The sequence below is a fragment of the Azolla caroliniana genome, unplaced genomic scaffold, assembly GCF_043228905.1.
Source record: "Azolla caroliniana isolate FFs.n. ecotype wild unplaced genomic scaffold, voAzoCaro1.0.p SCAF_8, whole genome shotgun sequence".
Taxonomy (NCBI): domain Eukaryota; kingdom Viridiplantae; phylum Streptophyta; class Polypodiopsida; order Salviniales; family Salviniaceae; genus Azolla; species Azolla caroliniana.
This window is the reverse complement of record NW_028230443.1, coordinates 2,475,881-2,501,553: the sequence shown is the minus strand read 5'-3', so window position 1 is coordinate 2,501,553 and position 25,673 is coordinate 2,475,881. Positions and strand designations below refer to the sequence as shown.

Genomic DNA, 25,673 nt, shown 5'->3' with positions numbered 1-25,673 from the left:
GTATGTATTGTATTTTATTGTGCTGTATCTAATATGTATTGTATGTCTTGAATTGCGATGTATGTTATGTATGACATGTATCGATGTATGAATGAATAAATGTATGTATGTGTGTATTATATTGTATTGCATTGTTTTGTATGTATGTATGTATGTATATATGTATATATGTATCATATTGTATGTAGGTATGATGGATTGATTGAGTGAATGAATGAGTGAATGTATGTATGTATGATGGATTGATTGAGTGAATGAATGAATGTATGTATGATCGATTGAGTGAATGTATGTATGAATGTATGAGTGTATGAATAAATGAATGAATGTATGTATGTATGTATGTTATGATGGATTGAATGTATGTATGATCGATTGAGTGAATGTATGAGTGTATGTATGTATGTATGTATGTATGTATGTATGTATGTATGAGTGTATGAATGAATGAATGAATGAATGTATGTATGTTATATGGATTGAATGTATGTATGTATGTATGTATGAATGAGTGAATGTATGTATGTATGATGGATTGATTGAGTGAATGAATGAATGAATGTATGATCGATTGAGTGAATGTATGTATGAATGTATGTATGTATGTATGTATGTATGTATGTATGTATGTATGTATGTATGTATGTATGTATGTATGTATGTATGTATGTATGTATGTATGTATGTATGTATGAATGAATGAATGAATGTATGTATGTTATGATGGATTGAATGTATGTATGTATGTATGATGGATTGATTGAGTGAATGTATGAATGTATGTATGAATGTATGTACATGTGTGTGGAGATTTCCCCCCCAACCCCCCATCATGGCCATGTTTTGATGCTCATATTCCTCAACTACCCACTACTATTACAATTTACTTCTATGACATTCCTTCATTCATTGGGCTTTTTAGTATTTGGTCTTAATTTCCACAAACATTCCCAATTCCTTACTACACACACACACACACACACAAAAATTGAATTTGTTCATGTTTTTGCTAAAAGTATCATACACACCCCTCCACAAATGGGTGGTATGGGTGCATCAACTCTCTCTCTCTCTCTGGCAATGCGTGCCAAGACACATTGCGGAATCAATCTTTGAGTTATTGACTCATCCGACCCTTTTCTATTGTTTGTCTTATTATGTGTAGAGGCTATGGAATCAAGCGCCTTTAAGTTTAACCTAAGACCACCAAGCCCAAACGTAGTTGACAATCCATCTATGAAAGGAAGACATCATTTATGCACATGCCACAACATTTCCACCAAGCGTTATTAGTTGTTACAGGGTAGATCGAGAAGGGTACACCATTTAATTTGATTATCGTGCTTAATTACATGTTTGAGGGATTCCCCCCGTCCAATATTGGCGTGCAATGTTAAGTCGAGCAAAAAGATGGTTAGCGCCAAATCCTTGAGTTGGTATATAGTCATATCTCAAATAATCCTATCACATGACACTATGCATCAAATAAGTAAATTGGAGGCTGTTGTCTTTTTTTAATCATTGATCAAATCTCTTAGTGTATCGATGTTTAGATCCACGAAATAGACACACAAAAGCATGCCTTCCATTAGTTTCATCTTGAAAGGTGTCTCCAATAGCTTTAAATGGTATCACTCTCATCTTGGGTTGCATTGGAACTTGAAGTAGCATGAAATAGTATATTTCTCCATCAAGGTGCAATTTCTATGTGTATTATGTGCATTTCAATGAGATAAAATCAACGCACATGATATGATATAATATTAGATTGCTTGTGATGTTTCGGTCTCGTGATTAGTCATCAATCTATGTGGATATTGTTCCAAAATATTTCCATCTTAAAAAGGCAACATGACTTGTTTGCAATCTTTGTATTGTGGAAAGTGTCAGCATCTATGCAGAAAACTTGTACTTTGAGGAGTAACTAGGAGAGTACATGATATGAGCCTAAATTTAAGAAATTTGTCATTCTCAATTTGGTACAATGTGTACGATCTCAAGCTAAGTTTATGAAGAGTTTTCATATTTAACACAACATCAAATTCATTGACTGATACCACCAGAATGCACAATTGTAATGTTGTTAAGCACAACATTTGGAAGGGAAGGCTATAACTTGTCCATGTTCTATTTTGTCCCTCGCCCTTGCATCTCCAACCATCTGATTATACATTGATTAACACAACTTTGTATACCCTTTAAATTGTTTTTTCAAGAGTATAAACTAAGGTCAAAGTATTCTTGATACATAAAACTAGGGTATCAAGGATTAATTCACGTGGTCTTTTCCCATTGTTCCGGTGTTTCGATTATATAGAAGTTAGAACTTCTCTTCTCTTCTTTTCTTATGCCTTATTCCATCATTAGATAAATTATAATTCATCAGATTTGCCGTCATCTTTCACAATACATAAAACTAGGGTATCAAGGATTAATTCACGTGGTCTTTTCCCATTGTTCCGGTGTTTCGATTATATAGAAGTTAGAACTTCTCTTCTCTTCTTTTCTTATGCCTTATTCCATCATTAGATAAATTATAATTCATCAGATTTGCCGTCATCTTTCACAATATTTTAGAGCATTGTAGCTCTCAATACTCTAATTATTCACACATACATATCGCCTTTTCCAATAACCATTTGTCACCCATTTATGTTTAAATGGCAATACTCAAGTTCTTGTTCATTACTCTGTAAAGCAATTGTCAACGTCAACATCAACATTGTAAATTCTCTTTTTAAGAGCAAATGGTTGGTGTGCATGATGTAGAACTAAAATGACGGAAATTTTGAGAATACACACAATGTTAGAGAAATTGCATCAAGCTTGGACCCACAACCTATTGATGCAAAGCACAAATTATTGTAATCACCCCATCATGTTTATATATTGATCTTTTAATTTTACTTAGTTGGCTTGTTATGTATTCAATAAATTGTGTAGGCTTAATAAAAGCAAACAATGTTTCCTTATCTAATTATTTCTTGAATATAAGTCATTTCAAACTAGTACAAAACATCTCAATCTCTTCAAAGGAGTCAAAATTGATGTTCACATACTAAAAAAGAGGCGATTCTTTTAAAAACTTGTAAGAAAAAATCCGTAGCTTGATTGTGTACTAATAAATGCACTTAGAATACCTTATTTGTGAAGGCATGGTATACCACATGGCTAGATGTCCTCAAATTCTATAAATGTATCATGGAAATGGTGGCACATTGATATATTTTGTATATTCCAAATATTGGATAATAGACATGACAATTTAAGTTATGACCCTTTTTTGTGAAGTGATTGCACCATGTTGAATGTTGTTCAAACTCCCACGGTTTTACCTTGATAGGTACTTAGGAGTCAAAAGGATCTTGAGTCTAAAAGGACAAACACGAACTTAAAAACAAAATGTACTTTATATATGAGGAAAAGAAGCAACAAGAGAACGGGTTCAAAAAACATGAGATAAGCATAATAAATTGATTTGGCAATAGTTTGAGCATCATAAACTTGCTTTCTAAAGGACCCAAGATATTGTGTACATGCACTTGCTCTCTTAAGAACAAAAGGTTTTGTGTTAAAAGACTCTCTAAAGGAGCAAATGACCTTTGAGTAAAATACTTCCTTTAAAATGGACCCAAATGAGCTGAAATCTACTCTGCATTTGCAAAACAGTTGCAAGCAAATCCTTGGGGTAAATCAATGGCCCCATAATTGCAAAAAAGTTGCAAATAAAACTTTGCGGTAAATCAATGACCCCATTAACAAAACTATGTGAAACAAAGCTTCACACTAGAGAAAAAAACATGAGGTCGATGGTTTCGTATGGAAGATGGCCAACAAATCATAAATGATCGAAATCATCACATCTCGCAAGAGTGTAATAACCATTAAATGATTGAAATGATTACATGACCATATGCAAACCAAGCAAAACAAAAAGGGAAAATCTAAACTATTATTACTATACTAAAAGGGAACATTCAAGATTATATTCAAAAGCACAAAAGTGAAATATATTTTTGTAAAAGACGAAATGGAGAGTCATTAGAAAGTGGACGTGATGGTTCTTAAACTTATAACTATCTTTTTGCTAACAAAACAATAGCATGGTTTAACACTATACTTTTTGGAGTTATACTAGATGGGAGAACTTCTAAAGAAGATAACAAAGAAGTTATGACGAAAGGAAGGATAAAAAAAGAGAGTGAAATGCATCCTTTGGAAGGGATTACAATTTACAAGTTCAACTATCTTTTGATGACCATCACGTATTCTAAAATTTAATTTCACGAATTTCAAAAGATAAACTTGATGTAGTTTCTCTTCCAAAGTAATCAATTGCCTTGTCCTTCACGTGTTTAGAAAACTACATGTCAACTTTCTCTCTCTCTCTCTCTCTCTTACGTCCGTTATGAACAAATTAATAAATAAACCATGACAAATCAATTTGGTTCATAGTTTATTTACATGCATGGTTACAAGTACACTTTGCCCCTAAGGACATAATGTGACTAGTAGTTGGTCATACCAAGGACCCGAGCGTAAATGAGCCTCATGGTGACCATTAAAGTAAAACACAAAGTGTGGGCACGTCTTTGAAGTACAACACGGTCAAATTTTTGCCGCATTATGTGGAAATGATGAGCGTCAATCCCACTACCTATCTTTTGGGTTATATCGCCAATTGCTAATTTAAAAGATGTGGACGAAACATATAATATATTGTTTACAAACAATGTACAATATGAAATACAAAGCAAATTGTTAATCAATACATTGCAATTTATTTTTTTTCATACATGAAGCAAAAGACTTGAAGTTTATCTATGTAAATATTCTCCATAAAAGACAAAACAATGAAACCTAGTGGAAACGGACCCAAACAATGGCAATGGGTTTGAGTACGCCTGCAAGAAAAGATTGAAGCTCTGTAGATTTCAACATTCCAAAGTAACTCCTTTTACAATGGTGAACTCCAATGAAAGTTTAGTCACCATATCAATAACTCAATCATACATGAACATTGGATTGAAATATGATGAGTAGATTGGCACAAACAAAGAAACCATGCTAACAAAGATAAATAACTTCAAGTGCACAACGATTAGGGAGATTCATGCCTCGGAGCACTAGACAAGTAATACAATTCTAACATGGATCTTGTTGGGTGAGCCTTACTTGCACTGTTGTACATGACACATACTGAAAATCTATAGTTAAAACAAATAAAAAAGACTAATGGAATTTAATGATGCTGAATAAAAAATAGAGAGATGTTACTCCACAGATTCATTATGCCAACCATCCGCAAAGAAATTGATTGGGTCAGTTATAAACTAAACTGACATCAATGACGTTAATTATGATGTCAATAGAGATACATGGTCAGGATTGTGTACCCATCTCAAACAATTACCAATAATTATGCAATCAAGAGACATTGATCATGCTTACTACAAATGCCTCTTGAAGGTTGGGAATTAACTAGACAGAAGACTTTGATTGATGCCTATTCATTGAATGATATGATGACTTTCATACTATAATTTATTATTTACGCATGACAATCAACCGAAAATTTTAGTTGGATGATGATGATAAGTCAACACATTCTACAGGCCAGCGATATGAGTTGTAGGCCCCATAAAACGTTACCTACCATAAGGAGTGAAGAATGTACAGTGGCAATCAAAATTATGAACAGTGTTATACCTTGCATTTGTGCTTCCAAATCAGATTTATTTTACATCCTTGTGATACTCTTGTTCTCAAATCTCTCAGAACAAGTTGATTGGTATTCAAAAAGATTGCTTGCCATTCACAGAACGTACTCTTGTTGAGTAGCAATCTCATTTTCTAACAGTTTAGAAACCTGAATTTGTGCTTCCAAAACACAACCTGAATTTGTACTCTTGTTCTCAAAACTCTCTGAACAAGTTGATTGGTATTCCAGAGAGATTGCTTGCCATTCACAGAACCTACTCTTATTGAGTAGTAATCTCATTTTCTAACAGTTAAGAAACCTTAATTTATGCTTCCAAAACACAACCTGAATTTGTACATTCTTGTGACCTTCTCTTACTCGGATCTCTCTGACTAAGCTTCTTAGTTTCTAGAGAGGATGTTTGCGCTTCATAGAACATACTCTTATTCGATACAGTATATCACATGTATTATCCAAAGTTCCTAAAGTATCAAGGAATTAAAAATTTCTCTTCTCAAAGTAAAAAGTGGAACTCTAGTATAAGAAGAAACATTAGACATTTTGTTTCCGTTGCTTGATTCTGCAAGAAAAGCTTTACAGAAAGTCAATCAAAGCCATTTCATGAATAGCTTTTCTACAGATTCATTCCATCCCCTCCCTAAAAGAGGACTCATAAGAGGTGCGAACAAATAGAGGATTGTAGAAAACATTATCATGGTAGATAACATGAAATGGTTGAGCATTGCTGGAAAAGATGACTTTTATATGCTTTCTAAATAGCATAGATCTATAATGCTTGCACAATGTCAATGCTATAACCACTAGAAAATGATTCAGTACTGAATCTTTCAACTACACGAATTCAATATAATTCAGTGTTACAAAAGGGTGAATAAGAAGGCTTAAACTAAAACTCTTTAAACAGAAATTTCTGATCAGTTCCGTTAGAAACAAAATTTAAAAATCCGCTCAGAATATGCTATACTAATATTATCCACATCCTGTTGCAATTTTCACTGAACTTTGAATCTCTGCCCTGCAACCTGCTTCTCATGCTTTGGTTGCCAATTATACTGTTCATCTATGCTTACTCATGCTGTTTTGATTTTGGATGAGGAATCAGCCAAGTATGAAAGAATGTAATAACCTGGTATGGTTATAATTGATCCCAGGATACCAAGGAACTTCAATGTCTGGAATAGATTTAACTGCAAGAAATACAGAGATCCATGAGATATGTAATTATGTACATAAGTTCCTAAATTACAATAGTCCTTAGCAGGACAAAGAAAGACTGCTTATCAAAGTTCACACAGTTGTTGAATGCATTATCTAGTAGAAAACGAAGTGGTCTTTTGACTCTACAGAAAGCTTGTTTCAAGTTAGTTTTGTCATAGGCCCAATAAATGGATACCTCTCATGCTATATTTCAATGCGTGCCTTTTCCTGTAAGACGGATATGGATACAGATACAGATACAGATACAGATACAGATCACCAATTATATTACAATACAACCTAAATTCTACAAAAAGGTGTATTCCTTATATGCATGGTTTTAAAAACAGATCATGAGGAACAAGAATGATGCGGTCTTTCAATCAGAAATATTCTTCACATAAAGGTTGCATCAATCAATACATTTGCTCATGTAGCAAAGCATAATGAAGTTACTGACCTTAAGCCAGAATAGTACATACAGCCCTAGAATAGAAGCGATGCCAGCATGGAAGCAAAGAGCCGCAACCGTTGGAAGCCCTGATTTTGGAAAGAGCTTCACATTTATATCCAAAAATTTGAGCTGTAACAAATAAGAGAGACAAGTTAAGACATTTACATCATACAAGAAAACAGTTAACGAAAAATACATGACAGGTAAAAAAAAAGTGATTAAGGGCGTCAGTGATTACTCCAACAAGAAATCCTAACAGTGGCAGAAGAGTCAGGACCAGGAATGCGGTTGAGAGTGAGGAGGGTGCACGTTTGTCAGCTTGTCTAAATATGTGAGTTATTTCTGGTTTGGGGCCAAATGGTGAAGAGATTTCTGCACCACTAGGTTTCTGTACACCCTCGGGGGCATCTGGCAAGTCTAGTTCTACAGTTCCCAAGTTCCATACCAGTGAGTTTTCCTGTATTCAACATAAACCATACTCAACAATCTCTGACTACAAAATATAAACACATATATTATAGATGGGGTTTAAACACTGTTCTAACCATAGCATCATCACCAATACTTAATTCAATTGTGTACACTCCAGAAAGATAATTGAGCTGCTTTTCGACAAGGGCAAGAAGATCCTGTATAGCAATGACATATCTCACAAATAAATATTGATGGTAAACGATGAGATATTATTGACAAATAATATTGTGCAATTACAATTGATACCAGGGTCCGCTCAAATTGTTGCCCGCTTGAACTCAACAGAAACAAATGCTCAGCTTTGTTCCCATGCCTCAACTTTAAGAATACCTGAAGCAGTAATTGGTTTCTTTTACAATTCATGGACTACGAGTGATGGTTTAAATCCTAACTATACCACTTCTATGCTTTTATTTCCTATAACGCACCTGATGTGGCTTGAAAGGAGTCTTCAGGGGAGAAAGCACATCCAATGAGAAGTGCAGCTTCTGAAGATGAGTTGCAAAAAGTGAAACCTGGCTCTTGGTTGATGGATCCCACCTATAGTTATCAAGCACATATGGAGATAGATCCAAACTAAATTAGGAAGGAGCTAATACACTGGAGGTCAATGGCTTATGTGAATCAAGATGCTTTCTAATAATATAAAGATAGAGAAGTATCCAAATAAGCAACCTATTTATCACAGTTAGGATATTCATGTCTGGGCATTATTAGATCTCAATTTTACGTTTCAACCAGTTTCCTACAAACAACCTTAATTAATTCATCTGACGCTTATTGTGAGAACTCATATAAATGCAGTAATATACAACCAACCTCTTTGTGATGTCTGCACTCCCAGTGTCACTGTCAAGCACTCTTATTTCCACATTTTCAATAGAAGCAAGACCAGTGACTAAGATTGTTATTGTAGAATGACTTCCTACAATATAATTGCCTTCTTCTAGTACTTTAACCTGACATTATTAGACAATAAGCGATATAGAACACTCAAGATGGAAATGAGATCCATATTTTCAATTAGAACAGCGAAATCTATTACTATTCGACAAATATCTTACCTCAAAATCTAGCACAAATTTACCCAAATCAAATGTATTATCAGCTATTTGTAGTGTATGAATAAGATTATGCGCATTGGATTCAAGAACCTGCAAAGAATCTTGTCACTCAGAATTTTTTTAACTTCTATTCAACTGTATTCTATCAATACCATACCTTATTGGTCAAAAAAGGTTTTTTCTGGCCTTCCCTCATTGCCTTACTTAGGGTTACAGTTGCCGGAACTGGCGATCCTAATACTGTTGTGACTGTAACCTGAACACATATTTATCAACCAGTAAACCACCGATGCCATTGTGGACATGTGGGACATATGACAGAAAGAGGAATTTACTTTAGCAAAAAAATAGCTTCAACACAAATACCTTGAGCACGCTCTTTTGCGTTAGAGAAAGAACTAATGGGGATGCAGAAATCAGCAGTGGTACTGCAAAGCTGTGCCAAAAAATAATAGTGGGTATTACAGTTCTGATTTGGAAGATCAAGCTATGTAAGGCAGTCATGGTGCTTTGAATCTCACCTGTTTGCTTCTAATGCACTCAATGCATCCAATACATAGTAAGTATCCTCGCTACTCCCAAGTATACCCGCACTTAAAAAGAAGTTTGCAATCCCAATAACATTCTCAGAAGGAACCTGGGCAGAATAAAATACATAAAGAATAACAATAGAATTTAGATCATGTTTGACATTCTCAGAAGGAATCTGGGCAGAATAAAATACATAAAAAATAACAATAAAATTTAGAGCATGTACCTTGAATCTCCCAGGCATAACAGAAGCAAGCGTTTTTATTCCTTTGATTACATAGGAAGTAGCTGCCAATGGTCCCCCTACCCCACTAACAGTATCGGCTTCCTTCTCACTAAAGAATTGGGTGCCATCTTCTGTATATTAGGACGAAGTTTAATCAAAAAGTTCATATTTATACAAAATGTATCCAATGAAGCTATGGTATGTATCCCATGGTCAATCTTAGTAAGAACACATACCATATTTCTCTATAGATTCAAATAGCTTGCTTGGTGTGGTTCTAAGGGATCTAATCTGCAAAAAGTGAAGCAAAATAACTGCTCTGCTTGTGAAAGTTGTGACAGTGAATCATATGAGAAATAAATGCTTTATGACAGCTAACCATTGATTCATCAATGGAAGATCCTGCTAAGCTGACCAAATTACCAACTGCCTCCATCGCAATTCCTAATATGATGTTCCAAATAAAGAAATAATAAATTAGTAAGAGCCTTTTCTTCACTCTGCAAGGATCATATAAAAACCAACTGTATCCAAGCTAAATGCATAATTATTTCGCTATTGAAAGTACAAGAAGATCTATAAGTACAATTGTATATACTTGGTTATGATTGTTTTGGTTTATGAACAGAAGAAAGAAAATAAGTCATGACGCTGAGTAATAGTAGAAATTCAAACTGAGCGTCACCTTTTATGACATTTACAAGTATGGACTAAAGCTGGAAGTGTGTGTTTAGGTTCATGAACAGAGAAGAACGAGAATAAGTCATGAAGCTGAGTAATTGTAGAAATTCAAACTGAGCATCAACTTTTGCCACATTTATAAGTGTGAACTGAAGCTGGAAGTGTGTGGATGTACGAACTCTTGGTGTGTACATCACTTCATCTTATTTTGCCTTGCCAAATTCAACAGATTCCACGTTTCAAAGTTAGCATGTTCATGGTAGGTCTTCATCCTAATCCCACAGTAATAGTATTTGCAAGCAAACACTGTATATCTAGACCGCTAGGCAATCACTACAACTAATTATGCAGTACAAGAATTGTTTCCAGTATTGGTTCTGCCACTTCTCTTTCCATCAGGTTGACCTATTTTTTGAGTGTATAGAATAATTTTTCCATGCTGGTTCATGAGCCATAAATTGTTGTCTTTTGAGAACAAGCTGAATTGTACATTGGTAAATGTATCTTGTTACATACAGGAAAAATACTCGTCCATCAGCATTCGTTTTGTGCCTTTACTCTAGATGTATCCTTTATGAATAAGTAAGCAGCATTCGGGAGTATGAGCAGGCAGATGCAGAAAAAAGTTTCCATTCTATATACTCTACATTTTTTAGTTAGTAAATTATTACCAGCAGCCTTTGCAGTTGACACATCCTCATCTGCACCATACTTCCAGGTACCATCCTGTTGAGACAATGCCTGAAAACATAGCATGACAAAAAAAGCTTTCAGCTCTTAAAACTTTATTGTCTATAGCATTTTTGAGTTCCAATAAACTATTCACAAGGAAAAAATAATAACCTTTATGGCATCAAACACACGTGCACCATTCTCTAAAACCAGATCATCTTTGATCCAACTCTGCTCATTACACAAGAAAACATAGACAGAATTAAGATCCATATCTCCTTTCGAAGAACAATTCCAAAATAAGGGATGAGAAATGAGCATAACTGACCTTCAATACAGAAAGTGTTCCAACAGAAAAATACAAATTCAACAATGCATCCTCGCTGCTCAAAATTGATTGTAGGTTTGAGATTGTGGCCTGCAATGGACTTTTTCGATAAATGATTGAACCCAGTTATTGAAAACAGAATTCAATACTTTTCATGGTTGCAAATCTGACCTTGACATCAGCTTCCGTTACAGAACACTGTAGCACCTGGCCTACTTTAGCAGCATAGAAAACATCTTTCAATGGAGAGCTTGAAGAAGCCAATATTTTTCCTATCTTCTCACAAGTAACCGAGTCTTCTCGTTTAACTCCAAGAATTTGTAATGACCTTAGGACATTGTACTTATTTTCCAAGCTGACCATAGAGCAATACAGAAAATTCAATAATTCATAAAATTAACTAGAATGACATACTACAGAGCAAGGCACTCACTTACTGTCCAATATGTTATAAGAACAACACGTAAAATGAAAGTTCACACAAAGTCCACAAGTCAGAAAATTTTGCTCCAAAACAGACACTAATCCTCTTAGCTATTCAAAATTAGTTGGATAAAGATAACCAGAGAGAAAAGGACGTGACATGATCTGAACATACACACAAAAATGCATCTGAGAGATTAATAAATAGACCCATTATAGATTATAGTCCAAACAAAATTGATCAAAGAGAAAAAGGCCAATCATCCAAGCGGTTACAAGGGCATGTAAAAATAGCAGTGAGTGTACAAAACTTAATAAGAACAAATACTGAAGATGAACTGTAGAATAAACATAAGCATCAATTCATTTAATATACCTATTTATCAATACAGCTGTTTTCTCATAAAACATTAAATATAAGCAAACATTCTCCCGAAAGCTGTAAAAAATAGCTAATCCATCATAGAAATCACTCATATAACAAGATATTATCCGATCATTCTTCAACTTACCTGAAGCTCTCTCATAACCAAAAAGGCGTCCTTTTTTATCATACAATCTATTTCTATTCAATTATAATCCTGTTGGGTGAAAAGATCGAGAGATTTGAGAAGACTCCAAGATTCTCAGAGCCCCATACTTACCTTAAAATCAGTTCAAACAACAATGCAGAACACTCACTACTCCATACAAAACTACGATAAAGGAATACCAGACCATAAGCATAAGAAATAATTGTTTCAAGATCCAGCAAATAACTATTTCTTCATAAAGCATGCAAGATTCAATGAAACTCCTTGTGGATCTAACAAACAACTATTTCTAAATAATGAACTGTGAAATAATTGAAGAAATTGCATGCATTTGCAACGATAGAACACTATTTTTACCTTCAACGGCATTCAAAAACGAAAGATGAAAGCAGAAGCCTATACACAGCAGCGAGAAGCAAAAACTACAAATACAAAGACAAAACTGAGCATAAACATAGGCGAGATCCCCATGTATGTAGAGCAAAACATCTATTTTCTGCAAAATGTACGATAGGATTCAAGACAACTCCACAATTTTAAATTTGCAGAGGATCTAAGAACACTTTCTTTTCTCCAATATATTATACATAAATCCTAGCAGTCGATAGAAAATTAACAAGAAAAAAGCAAACGAAGCATAAATGCAAGCAAAAATTCTTCTGAGAGATCCTTAAAACAATTATTCCTATGAAAAGGAATCAATAGGTGGTTTGAAAGTTGACGAAGAATAAAACCTGGTAGAAGAGTCTTCATAGGCCTTGAGGATCTGCACAGAATCGGATTTCTCCCATTCAGAGAAGATCGCTGGGCTGGCAGATCGAGCGATGCAGAGTTGAAGAACAAAGATCAAGAGGAGGAGGAGCGATTTCTGGGAAGCAGCCATGGATGAATTCTGCAGAGGTGTCAGGTGTGGGGAGGAGGGGGCGGGGGTAAAGTAAGTGATGGCAGAGGAGAAGCGATGGTGGTAGGGGAAGGGAGGCTCAGGTAGCCATGGCTTAGAAGCTCCTCCAGATCTGTGGTCGTCTGATTTCAGAGGGAGGAGGAGGGAGAGAAACCTATAACTTGCAGAAAGAAGGAGGAGGAGGAGGAGGAGGAAGGATTCGAACCCAAGACCTTCTTTCTTTCTTTCTTTCTTTCTTAATGAAATGAAATTGAAATTGAAATTGAATGAATGAATGAAGTGTTGTGTTTGTGTAGTTTTGTGTGTGTGTTTGTGTGTGGAGACAAGACTCATACATGATACACATGTGGGGCTCGAAAGACATGCTCCCGTAACAAGTTCTAGGGATCGGCAACGGCTCGGCTCAAGCCTAACCCGTTTAGCTAAACCGGTTTTTTAACGGCTTAGCGGCTCGGCTCAACTTGAGCCTTGCCTAACCGGCTCAAACCGTCTAAGCTGTTTAATCGTTAGGGTTTAGAATGTTAGAAATTAGACAGTGAGAAGTTAGAAGTTAGAAGTTAGAATTTGAAAGTTGAGAGAGAGACCGACATGACAGGAAGCCATAGGCAACAGACTATTGAGTGACAAGAGAGGAAGGGACAGAGAAGGAGAGAGGGAGCCTGCATAGTGGACCTCCTCCTTGCTTTTATATACCATTCTTTCCATACATATAGGTGAAATTTTAGTTCCAAATTCTCTCCTGACTCTTGAGTTTGACCTAGGACCTAGGACGCGGCGAGCTTGACTTGAAGGTGGACGAGGGATGGGCAATAGCAATCAAGAATGGACATATTGAGGTCTCCTCCTTGCTTTTATATATCATTCTTTCCATACATATAGGTGAAATTTTAGTTCCAAATTCTCTCCTGACTCTTGAGTTTGACCTAGGACCTAGGACGCGGCGAGCTTGACTTGAAGGTGGACGAGGGATGGGCAATAGCAATCAAGAATGGACATATTGAGGTTTGGAAAGGATCAAGCGGTAGCAATCTACAAAGGAAGATGAGGAGGGTGGGGGTGGGGGTGGGGCGACATGTCAAATTTGGAGAAGGATGGGGATGGGAGGCATGCCAAGGTGGTGGGAGTTATGAGGAGGAGAAAGAAGAGTAGAAGTGGTAATGGTGTTTTTTGGGTTTCTTCACACCTCTAAAGCTTTTTGTCCCAAATCGGCCCACAAACCGGTTTAGGGATCGATTCGGTTCTAGTTTGAGAACCCCAAAACGGTTTAGGCTTAACTGGTTTGGCTTGGATACAACCAAACTAGTTAAGCCTAAACCGAACTGTTGTCAATTGGACCGTGAAGTCGAAACAAGGAGTGCGGACGGTAGGCAATCGGTGGGTGCAATATATAAGATGTAGAGTTATAGAGAAAAAAAGTTTAGGGTTTAGGAATTAGGGTTTGAGTTTTGGTTTAGGGTTAGGGTTAGGGTTTAAGAATTAGGGTTTAGTGTTTGTTTTGGGCTTAGGGTTTAGAGGGTAAAAGGGTTTACGATTAAGTGCAAGAGGGGATAAAGTGAAAAGAAACACCAAGAATAATTTGAGCACACCCAAATCATTTGACAAACTTGGTGTAAGTGAGGCATAATAAGAGATAGAGGAAGGGGAGGGAGAGAGAGAGAGAGAGAGAGAGAGAGAGAGAGAGAGAGAGAGACGAGGGATTAATCACTAACATTAAAATTAGAAACAAGGTAAAACATAACCATAAGCTAAATAGTCTAGATTAGAAAGAGGGAGAGATTAAGAAGGAGACTAATTTTCATTAAGAAAAAGGAAACAATTACAATACGATGGGTAATGGTCATGAGCAAACTAGTTTCGCCCCCTACGGGGCTCATCAGTGCTACCATGACCATTCGGGGTGGATAGGTTTATATAGGGAGTTTTTGGAGTGGCTTTAGAGAAATGACAATAGGGAGTGGGGTTGTGCTTATGGATGTGATTGAAAGGGGGGGAAAGATTTGGAGAAGAAGGAAGAGGATTTTATGGGCTTTAATGTGATAAGGGGAAGGCTTTGGTAAGAGGTTATATTGTAAAAGGAGGGATAAGAAGAAACAGGGAGAGTTTAGGATATAAAATGTAAAAAGTGAGGAAATATAAGGGGCATTAAGAGAGAGGAGGAAACAAGGCTTACGTGAGATGATGAGAAGGGAAGGAGAGAGAGAGAGAGAGAGAGAGAGAGAGAGGGAGAGAGAGCGGGAATGAGTAGACATAAGGGGAGTGAGTAGATCTAGGAGGAGAGAGAGTGGGAAAACGTGAAAAAAATTAAGAGAGAGCAAAAGGGGAGAGAGAGGAGAGAGATGTGTGTGTAAACTAGAAAAAGTAAGAGAAAGACCTTTTCTTACATAAATTGAAAATTGAATTCTCTCTCTCTCTCTCTCTCTCTCTCTCTCTCTTCTCCTCCCCTACTACTCTCTTTTATACTATTCTTTAGTTACCATACTATTTACCCTAACTATCCAACCGCCGAAGGTTATACGCTCGCACTCCTCGCTTAGGCCATACGGCCCACAAGTACTTGATTGGAATCGACAATCCAACATAAAGTCTGTGTTTACGTTTGCCAATATATTCATCATGAGAAAAGTAGGATAAACATCTTTTTGTTTGATCATGAACGCATTATATGAAATGATGCATCCTTCAAACTCCACAATTGGACAAGGATCATGTGATGTAGCACACAATCACTGATGGCAAGAAAATCAAGGTTGGCATATTTTTGCAAGGCAAAGACGAGGATACACTTAGTTCGTGCTAAATCTTTGAATGAAAATACATGATGTGACACAAACTCAATAGTTGCAAGCAAAGTGTGGCAGGCAACTCTTTCCCCGCTCAAGAAGATGTTACAATGTATGCCAAGTTCAAATCCATATTAGTTTGGTCTTGAACAAGACAATAAATTGATGATTGCACAACATCCATGCTCCCTTCCATGTAACTAAATTTAAGTGCATTAACCATTTAAGTGATAATTGCAATCTATGGGTGATGGTCTTGGACAATGTAATTTGGTGCCTTTATTGTATGGTAAAAATATGCAATACACTTTAGAGAGATGGAAAGCATATATTATTACTATTCATGGGAGATGGGATATAATCCTTTGGGCATCCTTGAGCCCCATGGTGAGAATCAAACTTGGGTTCTCTCACATTTATGACTTACGATGCTATAATGGTTGATGTTACAATGGAAACCGCCCCACCAATTAATTAAGGAAATCTTTGTTGCATAAAGGGTGCTCAATCTTGCTTCCAACATGAGGTTTTTGAACAAGCTCAATGGAGTATTGTTAGTTAGCTTTTGTATATTCAAAACAATTTTTAATGAATTCAGGTTCATATGGTCATAGCATTTACAATCGGGACATAATTGTCTTTTCTATAGACCATACAAAGTATCAAACAATAGTTATCCGTGAAAATGGACATCAAGCCCATACTTTGAATGTACAATCTGTACTTCCTGAGACCAAAAATTTGCATGACGGATCAAAGACAACTGCTTGTACCACATCCTCATGACCAACTAGCTCTATGACAGGAACAACACAATCATTCACTTCAAAGCTGCAATGAACAAAAGAGAAGCTGATTTTATGATTTTATCGAGATGCACTAGTTTCAACACACGTAGAGGGAAAATGATTGAGAATAGATGGCTCTGATAAAAAGAAAAATGAACATTTTCATATAGATTATAGCAACAAAACAAAATCATTGAAGTGTATATATCATGGCCTCAAATAATTTAATTTGACAACTTTTTTTTGTTGAATTTCACTTTGCATTGAGGTCTCAGATCTAGACATGAAAATGCATCTCTTGCATTAATCTTCATCATGAGCATTAAGGAAACATGCAATAGGGAAATCTACTCAATTTGTGCGGAACAGAAGTGAAGTACACAGTAAGTGAGTCTCCATTATAGTAAAGGATGGCCTACATTATCTCATGACTGGAAATGTATAAAGCAATTTTTTTAAGTATAGTATTCAGCTTCAGAGACAAAAGCAGTAGTTCCTCACCATTTAATGACATTGTCACTACTAGCAATGGCAATGACATTTCCACTCTTGTCGAATGCACATTTGTTAGCTGCATTTGGTCCAGTATCAATAGTTAAAAACTCGGTTACTTTACGTGTATCCCATAATTTAACAATGCCTCTTGAATCCACTGAAGCCACCAATGTTCCCTGAAAGACAAAATAAACAAGCCTAGTTCATAATAGCCTAATAGTATAGTGGTACTAGATCACGTGTTCTTTCCATAATGGAAACTAGAAGGTGGATGGATATCAACGACAAAAAGGAGACACATCTTATCAGTTGCATGTGGCATAACATGCAAATGTGTACAATGAATTATATTGCCTTGTTCTTATTCTAGTGTTTCCATTGGATCTGAATTTTAAATCATTTATTTCTTATTTGATCGCAAAACTTGATTTGTTTTGCATAAGACACCTTACAATTAAAAACTGTGTAACTGAAGGATTCTAGATGGTCATAGAATGTTTGGTACAAATGCGTAATGCCCAATACTTGATTTAGGTTTTTAACCTAAGAATATGCACAACAAATGATTGTTCCTTATTTTGTTTTGTTTTGAAACTATATTTAGAATATGCTCAACAAATGATTCATTCCTTATTTTGTTTCGTTTTGAAACTATATTTAATTTAGAATAAGATACCTTAGGGTTAAAAATTGCATGACTGCAAGATGCCTGATGACCATAGAATGTTTGGACACAAAGTGATGTCCGAGCATCCCATAAGCTGACCGTTTTATCACTGGAAGAAGTACACAATATGCTGCTGCAAGTCTTCCATGTGACAGAATTGACTGAATCCACATGACCTCTCAATGTTCCTCTACACTTGAGACTGTTGATATTAACAAATTTCATTAATATACATACATCTATGTGTTAAAACAAATATCCACAATATATACCTCACAACTATCAAATGACCTTAATTTACATATATAGATAGATACATAATATATATATGAACCATAACATTCAAATGTATACAGATGCATCCTACAATCGTTTCATAAAATAGGTCTGCCACTACAATCTTTGATATTGCGGTTAAGAAATGCCTTTATAACAGAGTGAGAGCACAAGAGGGTGATAGAATTTGCACATCGATTAAAGAAAATGTAGTTATTGGTTAAGAAAAATGACCCTCCAAGGTCCCAAATTCGAGCTGTGTGATCCAAGGATGCACTAGCAAGGACATCACCGCTATCATGATACGCTACAGACCAAACAGCCTGTGACAATAAAGAGAAATTTTATTTAATTAGCCACAAAAGAAATTCGGAACACCCATACTGTTTGTCATCAAATCATCAGTTTCCTGCAGAGTTTGTACCTGTGTGTGGTCAACAAAGGTCTGAACACATCGAGCCTTCTCAAAACTCCACACTTTCACAGTACAGTCTCCAGAGGAAGATGCTAATTGCATGCCCCTATTTATTGTTTGACGAGTAAATTAATGTTTTCTTGATAAAAAAACTCTTGGATTTAAGATAATGTATCCTTCATATAGTTTTACCTCGGGTGGAAGTCTAGACCAGCAACCCATTCTTTGTGCCCATCACCTGTCATTATTAGATCTCCATCAGGTAGACCCCACATCTTCCATGTAGCATCATCTGATGCTGTTGCCACAACTGGTTTCCTTGGGTGAATAGCCACACTGAAATTGCCAAAACTCACATCAAATCTTTTTTCTAAGAGCTATCAAAATTCATACAGGTCAGAGATTATCCCTCACATTATCCAATCCCCCAAAATTCAATGATCTTTCACGCCTTCCAGAAATTTTACAATATAAAAGAAAGGAAAAACTTGGCATGTCATTCTAATTGTATTGCTGATCTATTTTGCAGCTGGGCTTATCTATAAGTCTGAGACTTCTTTCCCTGGAAAAAGGAGGAACCATAAATCTAAAAATAGAATTCTTTTATAAACATGCTTAATAAAAAAAGATGATGTATAAGGTGCCCTAATTCATTGCTCGTTTATAAATGCGTCTTTGATTTGCCATCTAGAACATTGAATACTGTAGTTTTCTTGGGTATTTGCACTGAATAGTATGTACAAGAGTGAAGTTGGTATGATGTCAATGATTGCCTATGACTATGACAAAAGGCGGTGCTTACTTTCTCGTGTGTACAGACCGTAGGAGAGTTAAGGCCAAAGATGCACCAATTTGATCATACAATGTATTAACTACAAAACAAGAAAAGTACGAAAACGTGAATAGGATAATGGCATGCTACAAAAAAGAAAGGAAAACTACCAAACGAATTCAATACAATTTACAAAAAGGCTAGAAGACAATGCACACTTTAATAGTAAGTCCTGTGATATCTAGACCTTAAAACACTATTTTAAAATATCTATTCCTAAACCTTAAAGCACTGAAGCTTGCGTTGACACAACAAGGGATAATTGCAGATGAAACCAATCAGACACATAAAGATAATAAAAAACTACCGACAGGATAAGATGTAGTGAGTGCTTCCTGCTTTGGATGTTAATTCACATAAGAGCTAGAAGAATATTGCTAAACAATGTTATACCATTCCATACCCTTAAGAATAAATTGAGAATGAGAAAATTACAAGGTAACCAAAGTTATATCCATATAAATAAAGCCAAAAAGGAAACAAATAAGGAGACTGACTTGCTTATAGGCTTGGAGTGGCCCCGAAAAGTCCTCTGCAAAGTAAAACTCGCAACAGGAGCCGTAGCTTCCTGCGGGGGGTTACCGTAAGCACTGCTACTATTGCTGCTAAACTTGATTGAAAGTGGATCAATCCTTGTATATTTGTCCTTCGAGCTATCAATGCCTTCTTTCTGCCCCAATTTTGCTAGCCTTGAATCTTTTTCCAAACCATCACGCTTTTCACCAGAGGAAAATAAGGAACTTGTCTCACTCTTTCCAGAGGGAGATGAAGCAGAACACTGCAGACATATTTGCCATTTTTAGTTTAATAACTAACCCGATTAACTGGTCAGTTTCAAATGCATATGCAAGAAAATGTGGTTTACGAACGAAAATGTGGTTTGTGTCTTCTTGAGAAATAACAGATGCATATGACATATGTACTTGTTCTAGCGATTTGGTTTGTGCCTCCATGAGAAATAACAGAATATGGTTTGTGCCTTCTTGAGAAATAACAGATGCAAGAGAATGTGGTTTGTGCCTTCTTGAGAAATAACAGATGCATATGACATATGTACTTGTTCTAGCAATTTGTCTCTTTCAAGCGCAATAAGAGCTTTCTGTCTGACTGCAACTTCATATTTGCGTTTCAACTCTCTTATAATTGGTTCATATTGAGCAAAATGTTTTTGTAATCTCTGCAATTCATAATAGTCAAAACTTAAGCAGTTAAAGAGAATCTATAGCAAACCGGTACAATTATGGTAAACAGAGATTAGTTGTTCACATTTTTACACAGTTATACTGTTTGAGCATGGTTGACATACATATCATAATAGTAAGGTGTGCGTGAACATGATGTAATAAAGTAAAACTATTGTTTCTGTCATGTGTCTGAAAGACTTTTACAGTTCAGTGTATTGCTTCCAATGTCCTTTCCTCCTGACATATCTTATTTCTACTCATTCCCTTCATGTAATTCTGTATTCTATATATAGCACTATCCCAAACCCTATTGCATTACAACATTAGTTTGATGATTTCCAATATTATATTAAAATTCGCTACACAGATATATGAGGATATATCTATACTCATCATTAATAATTACCTTTCAAATTTGGTTTCAAGTGTTATATACAAGCTAGACATCATATGTTATGTGTTCTATAAATTTAAAGCCTGCATATATGGGATTTCTATTAAAAATTACATGTTTATCAATTACATAACATCTGACAATTGACTAATGCGATGCAAGATTATCATATGAATTTGTCAAGATTTTAGATTACGGTTATAAAATAGACAGCTCTAATAGTAGATGAGAATCAGACCTTGACATCAACTATGAGTCTATTTTTCTCCTGAGCGATCCGCCTATGATGCATTCGATGAATATTCCTCTCTTTCCTTAGTTTCTCTAACATTTCTTGCCTGCACCTGCAATCTGAAAGACAAAAGTCAGATTCAAGACATAAAGCATGCTTGCTATCTAACATCTATTAAACAGGTAATCAACAAGAAATCTTTTGAAGGAGGTTTCCATTTGCAACTACGGAAATTGCCATAGCCACACTAAAAACTGTCAGATACAATTAGTTGTATGACAGTGTAACAAAACTAGCAAATGAAAGAAGTTTTGGATCTACTATGCCTTGTGTGCATTTCTCAAGCAGTGATGTTTTCCCGAATAATGTTCTCATTGTGTTGTGTCCCTTGCTTCTCTGTAGCCTAGCTTAGATAAGGACCAAGGGCGTAACTGTGTTTTCATCATTTCTTTCATGTTTATGATTATAAGTTATAATAAATAGATCGATTGTATTAAGATTAAGGACCATTTGAGAGCATGAGGTTATCCACAGTACTCTCATCATTCGAATGGCCCAATTGTATGCTTGAAGCTTTACTTAAACAGACTGATAGCATCCATACTCCTAGAGAGAATTGAGACCAATTTCAAGGAATCTCTGATGAAATGAGTGTATCTTTATCAAATCTTAGATAAATGTTTAGTTTCCTAAGAAAATTTAGTAGATTTATGTGCAATCTTTGTTAGACTACAAACACTCTCTTGGGTGGATTACTATCTATTTCTAAAAGAATCGGAAAAAGGATCAAGTCTGAGTGCTTACTGTGCCAAGTAATTCACTTGTTGAAGCTGTTGTGTCAAACTGGACACTGAAGCTTCCAGATGCATGCTTCTTGTATATTCATCAGGAACATTGTCAAATTTAATATCTTTAAGTTTTCCGCTTGCTTTGAATTCAAACCATTCAGTCTGATTGTGGGATTAGACAATATTAGAAAACCAAAAAACTAACTGACCATCTTAAAATTGTCCAGAAATAGCAGAACACAGACATTATGTAGAAAAAAGAGAATTACCTCAAATATATTGAGGGTCTTTGTGAGCCCTGTTTTGACAAGAAAATTTCGGAAAAAATCATCTACCACCTCTGCTCTATGTATTGCCTGTTTTTGTTCTTCATGAGTTTTTTCCGCAATCTTATCTTTTCCTACACATTTCAATATATTGAGAGAATTCTCAATTTGTATACAGAAAAATGAATTTTCTCTTTGGTTTAAACCCATGTCAAAATATATATATATATATATATATAATAGTTTTCTCATTGTAATAAGCATCATATCTACCAAACAAATACGAAAGCTTTTGAACAGACTGGAGTGTAGCATCCAGGTCTTCAGAGTGTGTATCCTCTTCATCAGAGTCACTAGATAATTGTATTTCTTCTTCATATGTGTATTCAGCCCTTGTTTCATCTACATTGTATTACAAAAAAGATACAATATTTGAGATGGTATATTTCAAGTTTTAAAACATAAAGAAGTTATAAATTGGCTTGGACTTACAAACAGGATCATCACATCTTCCCATTTGGTTTGAAGTAATCAGCAAGTCTTCACTACCCATCGTCTGAAAAATCTTTTTACCAATGAAATCCAATCTAAAAATAACAATATTCACATTGTTAGGTCATGAACTTCGAAGTTATGAATAAATTCCCCCTACAGCTTCAAGCTTTACAATAATCAGTAGGCACAAATTTATCAAAGCCTAGAGTCCATTGTAGCCGTCTGCTGAGACCATCTTCTCCATATCCCTGAGGATAGAGCTATTCAAACCCCTGAATATCATACTTCTATGGAGGGACATACCAGATCAAGCACACCAATCAGCACCTCCTAGGCTTGATCGAGCACGCCGATAAAAATTGGGCTGATCCAGATACTTCAGGATACAAGGTATCATTGTCCCCTATGAGATTGCTCATGGGCTGATACATTCATGGTCCAACTCTCCACAATCTATTGTGTACATTGTACTCCCAATATTATAACACATTTTGTACCCCTTGTACCCATGAACCATGGTTCATATACATCATTGTACTTCCATCACAACCTTGCTGTTACATGGGGCTAATTGACTAATTTCAGTAGCAGTTTAATTTTGCTTTATTTTATGAAACTTTGTATAAGCTTCACGTAGATGAAAATTTGGTCTCATATATGACTCTGGACCTTCAAAGGAATTAAGTATAAATTTCATTTGAAAGGCTATTTATCTTGAGCTTTGGGTTTCTATAATGACAATTAGGGATAGACCTATGTGAAAGCTCATAGGAATACATCGTGAAGTTGTACTCTTTCCTAGTGTGATGGGATTCCTTTATTTTGTACTATGTATGGATTCTTTAAGTTTTACCTGAACACGTTGATGCAGTAATCTCCCCTAATATTATATACAGGCTCCCAGTCTCCTTTTGTAGATTTTTATAACTTCCTTTAGATCATTTCTAGAACTTTGTAGAGATGATGGCTGGGTAGCTATCGTTTACTAATCTCATTAGGATATACCTGACCGTTGCATCATGCATCACATTCCCTTTCATGTGATTTGGTGACAAGATTCTCATATATCCTCTCTCTCTCTCTCTCTCTCTCTCTCTCTCTCTCTCTCTCTCACTCATCAAAGAATTGTACCATTCGTCTGCACAGAAAAAAAACACGCATTACCTGGGTCTATGTAGCCATTCATGCAGACAGGAAAGGAACAAGGGAGAATTCTTCTTTCTTCTGAAAACAGAGAGAGAGAAAGGTGGGATGAGTTCGTTTTAAAAAATGACTCAGAGATGCCCTTTCGGAATGATTTCACTGTTATTTATTATTGCCCCAATACATACATATATACATATAGCAATAGGCCCGGTTTCGGCTCGAACCGAACTGAACCGAACCGTTAAACCGATACATACATAGTGAGTCCATCAATGCGTTCTCGTGGTGGCCATCCGAGGTTCGAGCCTCTCTACCTCAACATAATTAACCCACATGCAACATCTTTAATTAACATCTTCAATTGACTTAATTAACATCTTAATTAGATTGTTCCACACCCTTGACTCGGGTGGAGGAACGACTCATTGCGATGTTGCAGTTGGAGTGTCTGACGTAACAATCAAAGGCGTTCATCGATCTTCACTAGCTTTGCTTGATGCCCAAGCAACCATTTAAACACATATTACAAATTTTTTGGCGTTCGTAGAGAGGTCAATGTTGACCCATGGAACCTAAGTACACGGTGCATCCTTCATAATCACACCTCTACTATTGGTCCACTAGGGTAATCATCCCACAAGACAACCCAATGGCAACTCATTTGCCTTTAGAGTCGATTAAAAATTCTCCCATCTACTTATCCACATGATTTTGAAACCATGGCATAACCAACTTTTGTGAATTTAGGAAGCACATACCAGGACCTTGGTGCCCATTATGCCAACAAATGCATTGCCTAGAAAGTACCATCGTTTGACCTCTAAATTCCCGCTTTAAAAAAAAAGGTGCCCATTACAAGCATGACCATAACTAACCACGAGGTAGTTCTACAATAGTTTTGTCTAGCGTCATGGTGAGTTGGTGCCGTTTAATTCACATAAGAATGAGGGAGAGAATTGAAGACATTTAACTTTGCAATGAGAGACGCTAGGGGGTGGTCCAACGGATCTAGCCCCCCTCGTTCCAACCTTCTCCTTCATTAATTTCTTTATCTTTTGATTTTATAGTATATTTGGACTCTAATACCATCAATTCAAAAAGGTATGCTTCAAGTGCAAAGGGTCGTGCCAATAAACAACAACAACTAGAGCATTCCAACAACTACATCAAGTGTTTGTCACTTGACGTCACTAATTGCAAGATTATCGAATTCATGGAGCTCATGTTCAAGCTAAATTCAGTTTGATACCATGTAAATTAATATGTCTTTGTTGGGTTATCATGTATTGTCTACTATGCCAACAACAATACCTTCTAAAGAGGAAAAATCAATGACTATCATATGAAATCGTATCATAGCAGATGGAGTAGAAAACATTTCCAATTTGCTCACCAACACCAAACAACAAGACATCCCTCACCGCCCCCAATCACAACACACAAGTACGACACTTGAGCTCAAATAGTTAGGGTAGGTAAGCTCAATAATCATGGTAGGTTCACCCATGCTGCTATCCAATTACATCTCTCTTCAATGGGCACACACATTAAAAGAATTTAAATATTCCCTCCCATAAATGGAAGATGTGAGTCCACATATGAGAAACATATAATGTGTCTCAATTAAATATATAATTAGCTACTAAAAATCATATGTATCTCAATTAATTAGTTTGAAAAGCTTCATGAAGGAAAATGGCTCTAAGTGG

At 35.9% G+C, this 25,673-nt stretch overlaps 2 protein-coding genes across 3 annotated transcripts; both read right to left on the bottom strand.

Moving 5' to 3' along the window:
• Positions 1–6,509: 6,509 nt before the first annotated feature.
• Positions 6,510–13,386, bottom strand: HAP6 (ribophorin II (RPN2) family protein). Its single transcript, XM_087323567.1, has 19 exons — positions 13,040–13,386; positions 11,521–11,704; positions 11,350–11,439; positions 11,193–11,252; positions 11,021–11,090; positions 10,048–10,112; positions 9,905–9,959; positions 9,669–9,799; positions 9,433–9,548; positions 9,278–9,347; positions 9,069–9,167; positions 8,912–9,001; positions 8,667–8,806; positions 8,276–8,387; positions 8,094–8,177; positions 7,919–8,002; positions 7,612–7,830; positions 7,380–7,502; positions 6,510–6,909 (listed from the first exon to the last, which is right to left on the bottom strand). The coding sequence occupies exons 1-19, from the start codon at positions 13,186–13,188 to the stop codon at positions 6,793–6,795; spliced, it is 2,058 nt and encodes a 685-aa protein (XP_087179693.1). The 5' UTR covers positions 13,189–13,386; the 3' UTR covers positions 6,510–6,792.
• Positions 13,387–16,558: 3,172 nt separating this feature from the next.
• Positions 16,559–24,064, bottom strand: LOC147860749 (flagellar WD repeat-containing protein Pf20-like). 2 transcript variants are annotated; one of them, XM_087323150.1, is made up of 14 exons: positions 23,983–24,064; positions 22,816–22,879; positions 22,597–22,725; positions 22,327–22,457; positions 22,074–22,219; positions 21,276–21,381; positions 20,517–20,636; positions 19,957–20,237; positions 18,820–18,963; positions 18,637–18,733; positions 18,447–18,535; positions 17,946–18,138; positions 17,276–17,445; positions 16,559–16,817 (listed from the first exon to the last, which is right to left on the bottom strand). In XM_087323150.1, the coding sequence occupies exons 2-14, from the start codon at positions 22,874–22,876 to the stop codon at positions 16,679–16,681; spliced, it is 1,806 nt and encodes a 601-aa protein (XP_087179276.1). In that variant the 5' UTR covers positions 22,877–22,879; positions 23,983–24,064; the 3' UTR covers positions 16,559–16,678. The 2 variants fall into 2 exon arrangements, with proteins under 2 accessions (XP_087179276.1, XP_087179275.1); XM_087323149.1 differs by having other exon boundaries at positions 22,816–22,910; positions 23,983–24,060.
• Between the last annotated feature and the right edge of the window lie 1,609 nt (positions 24,065–25,673).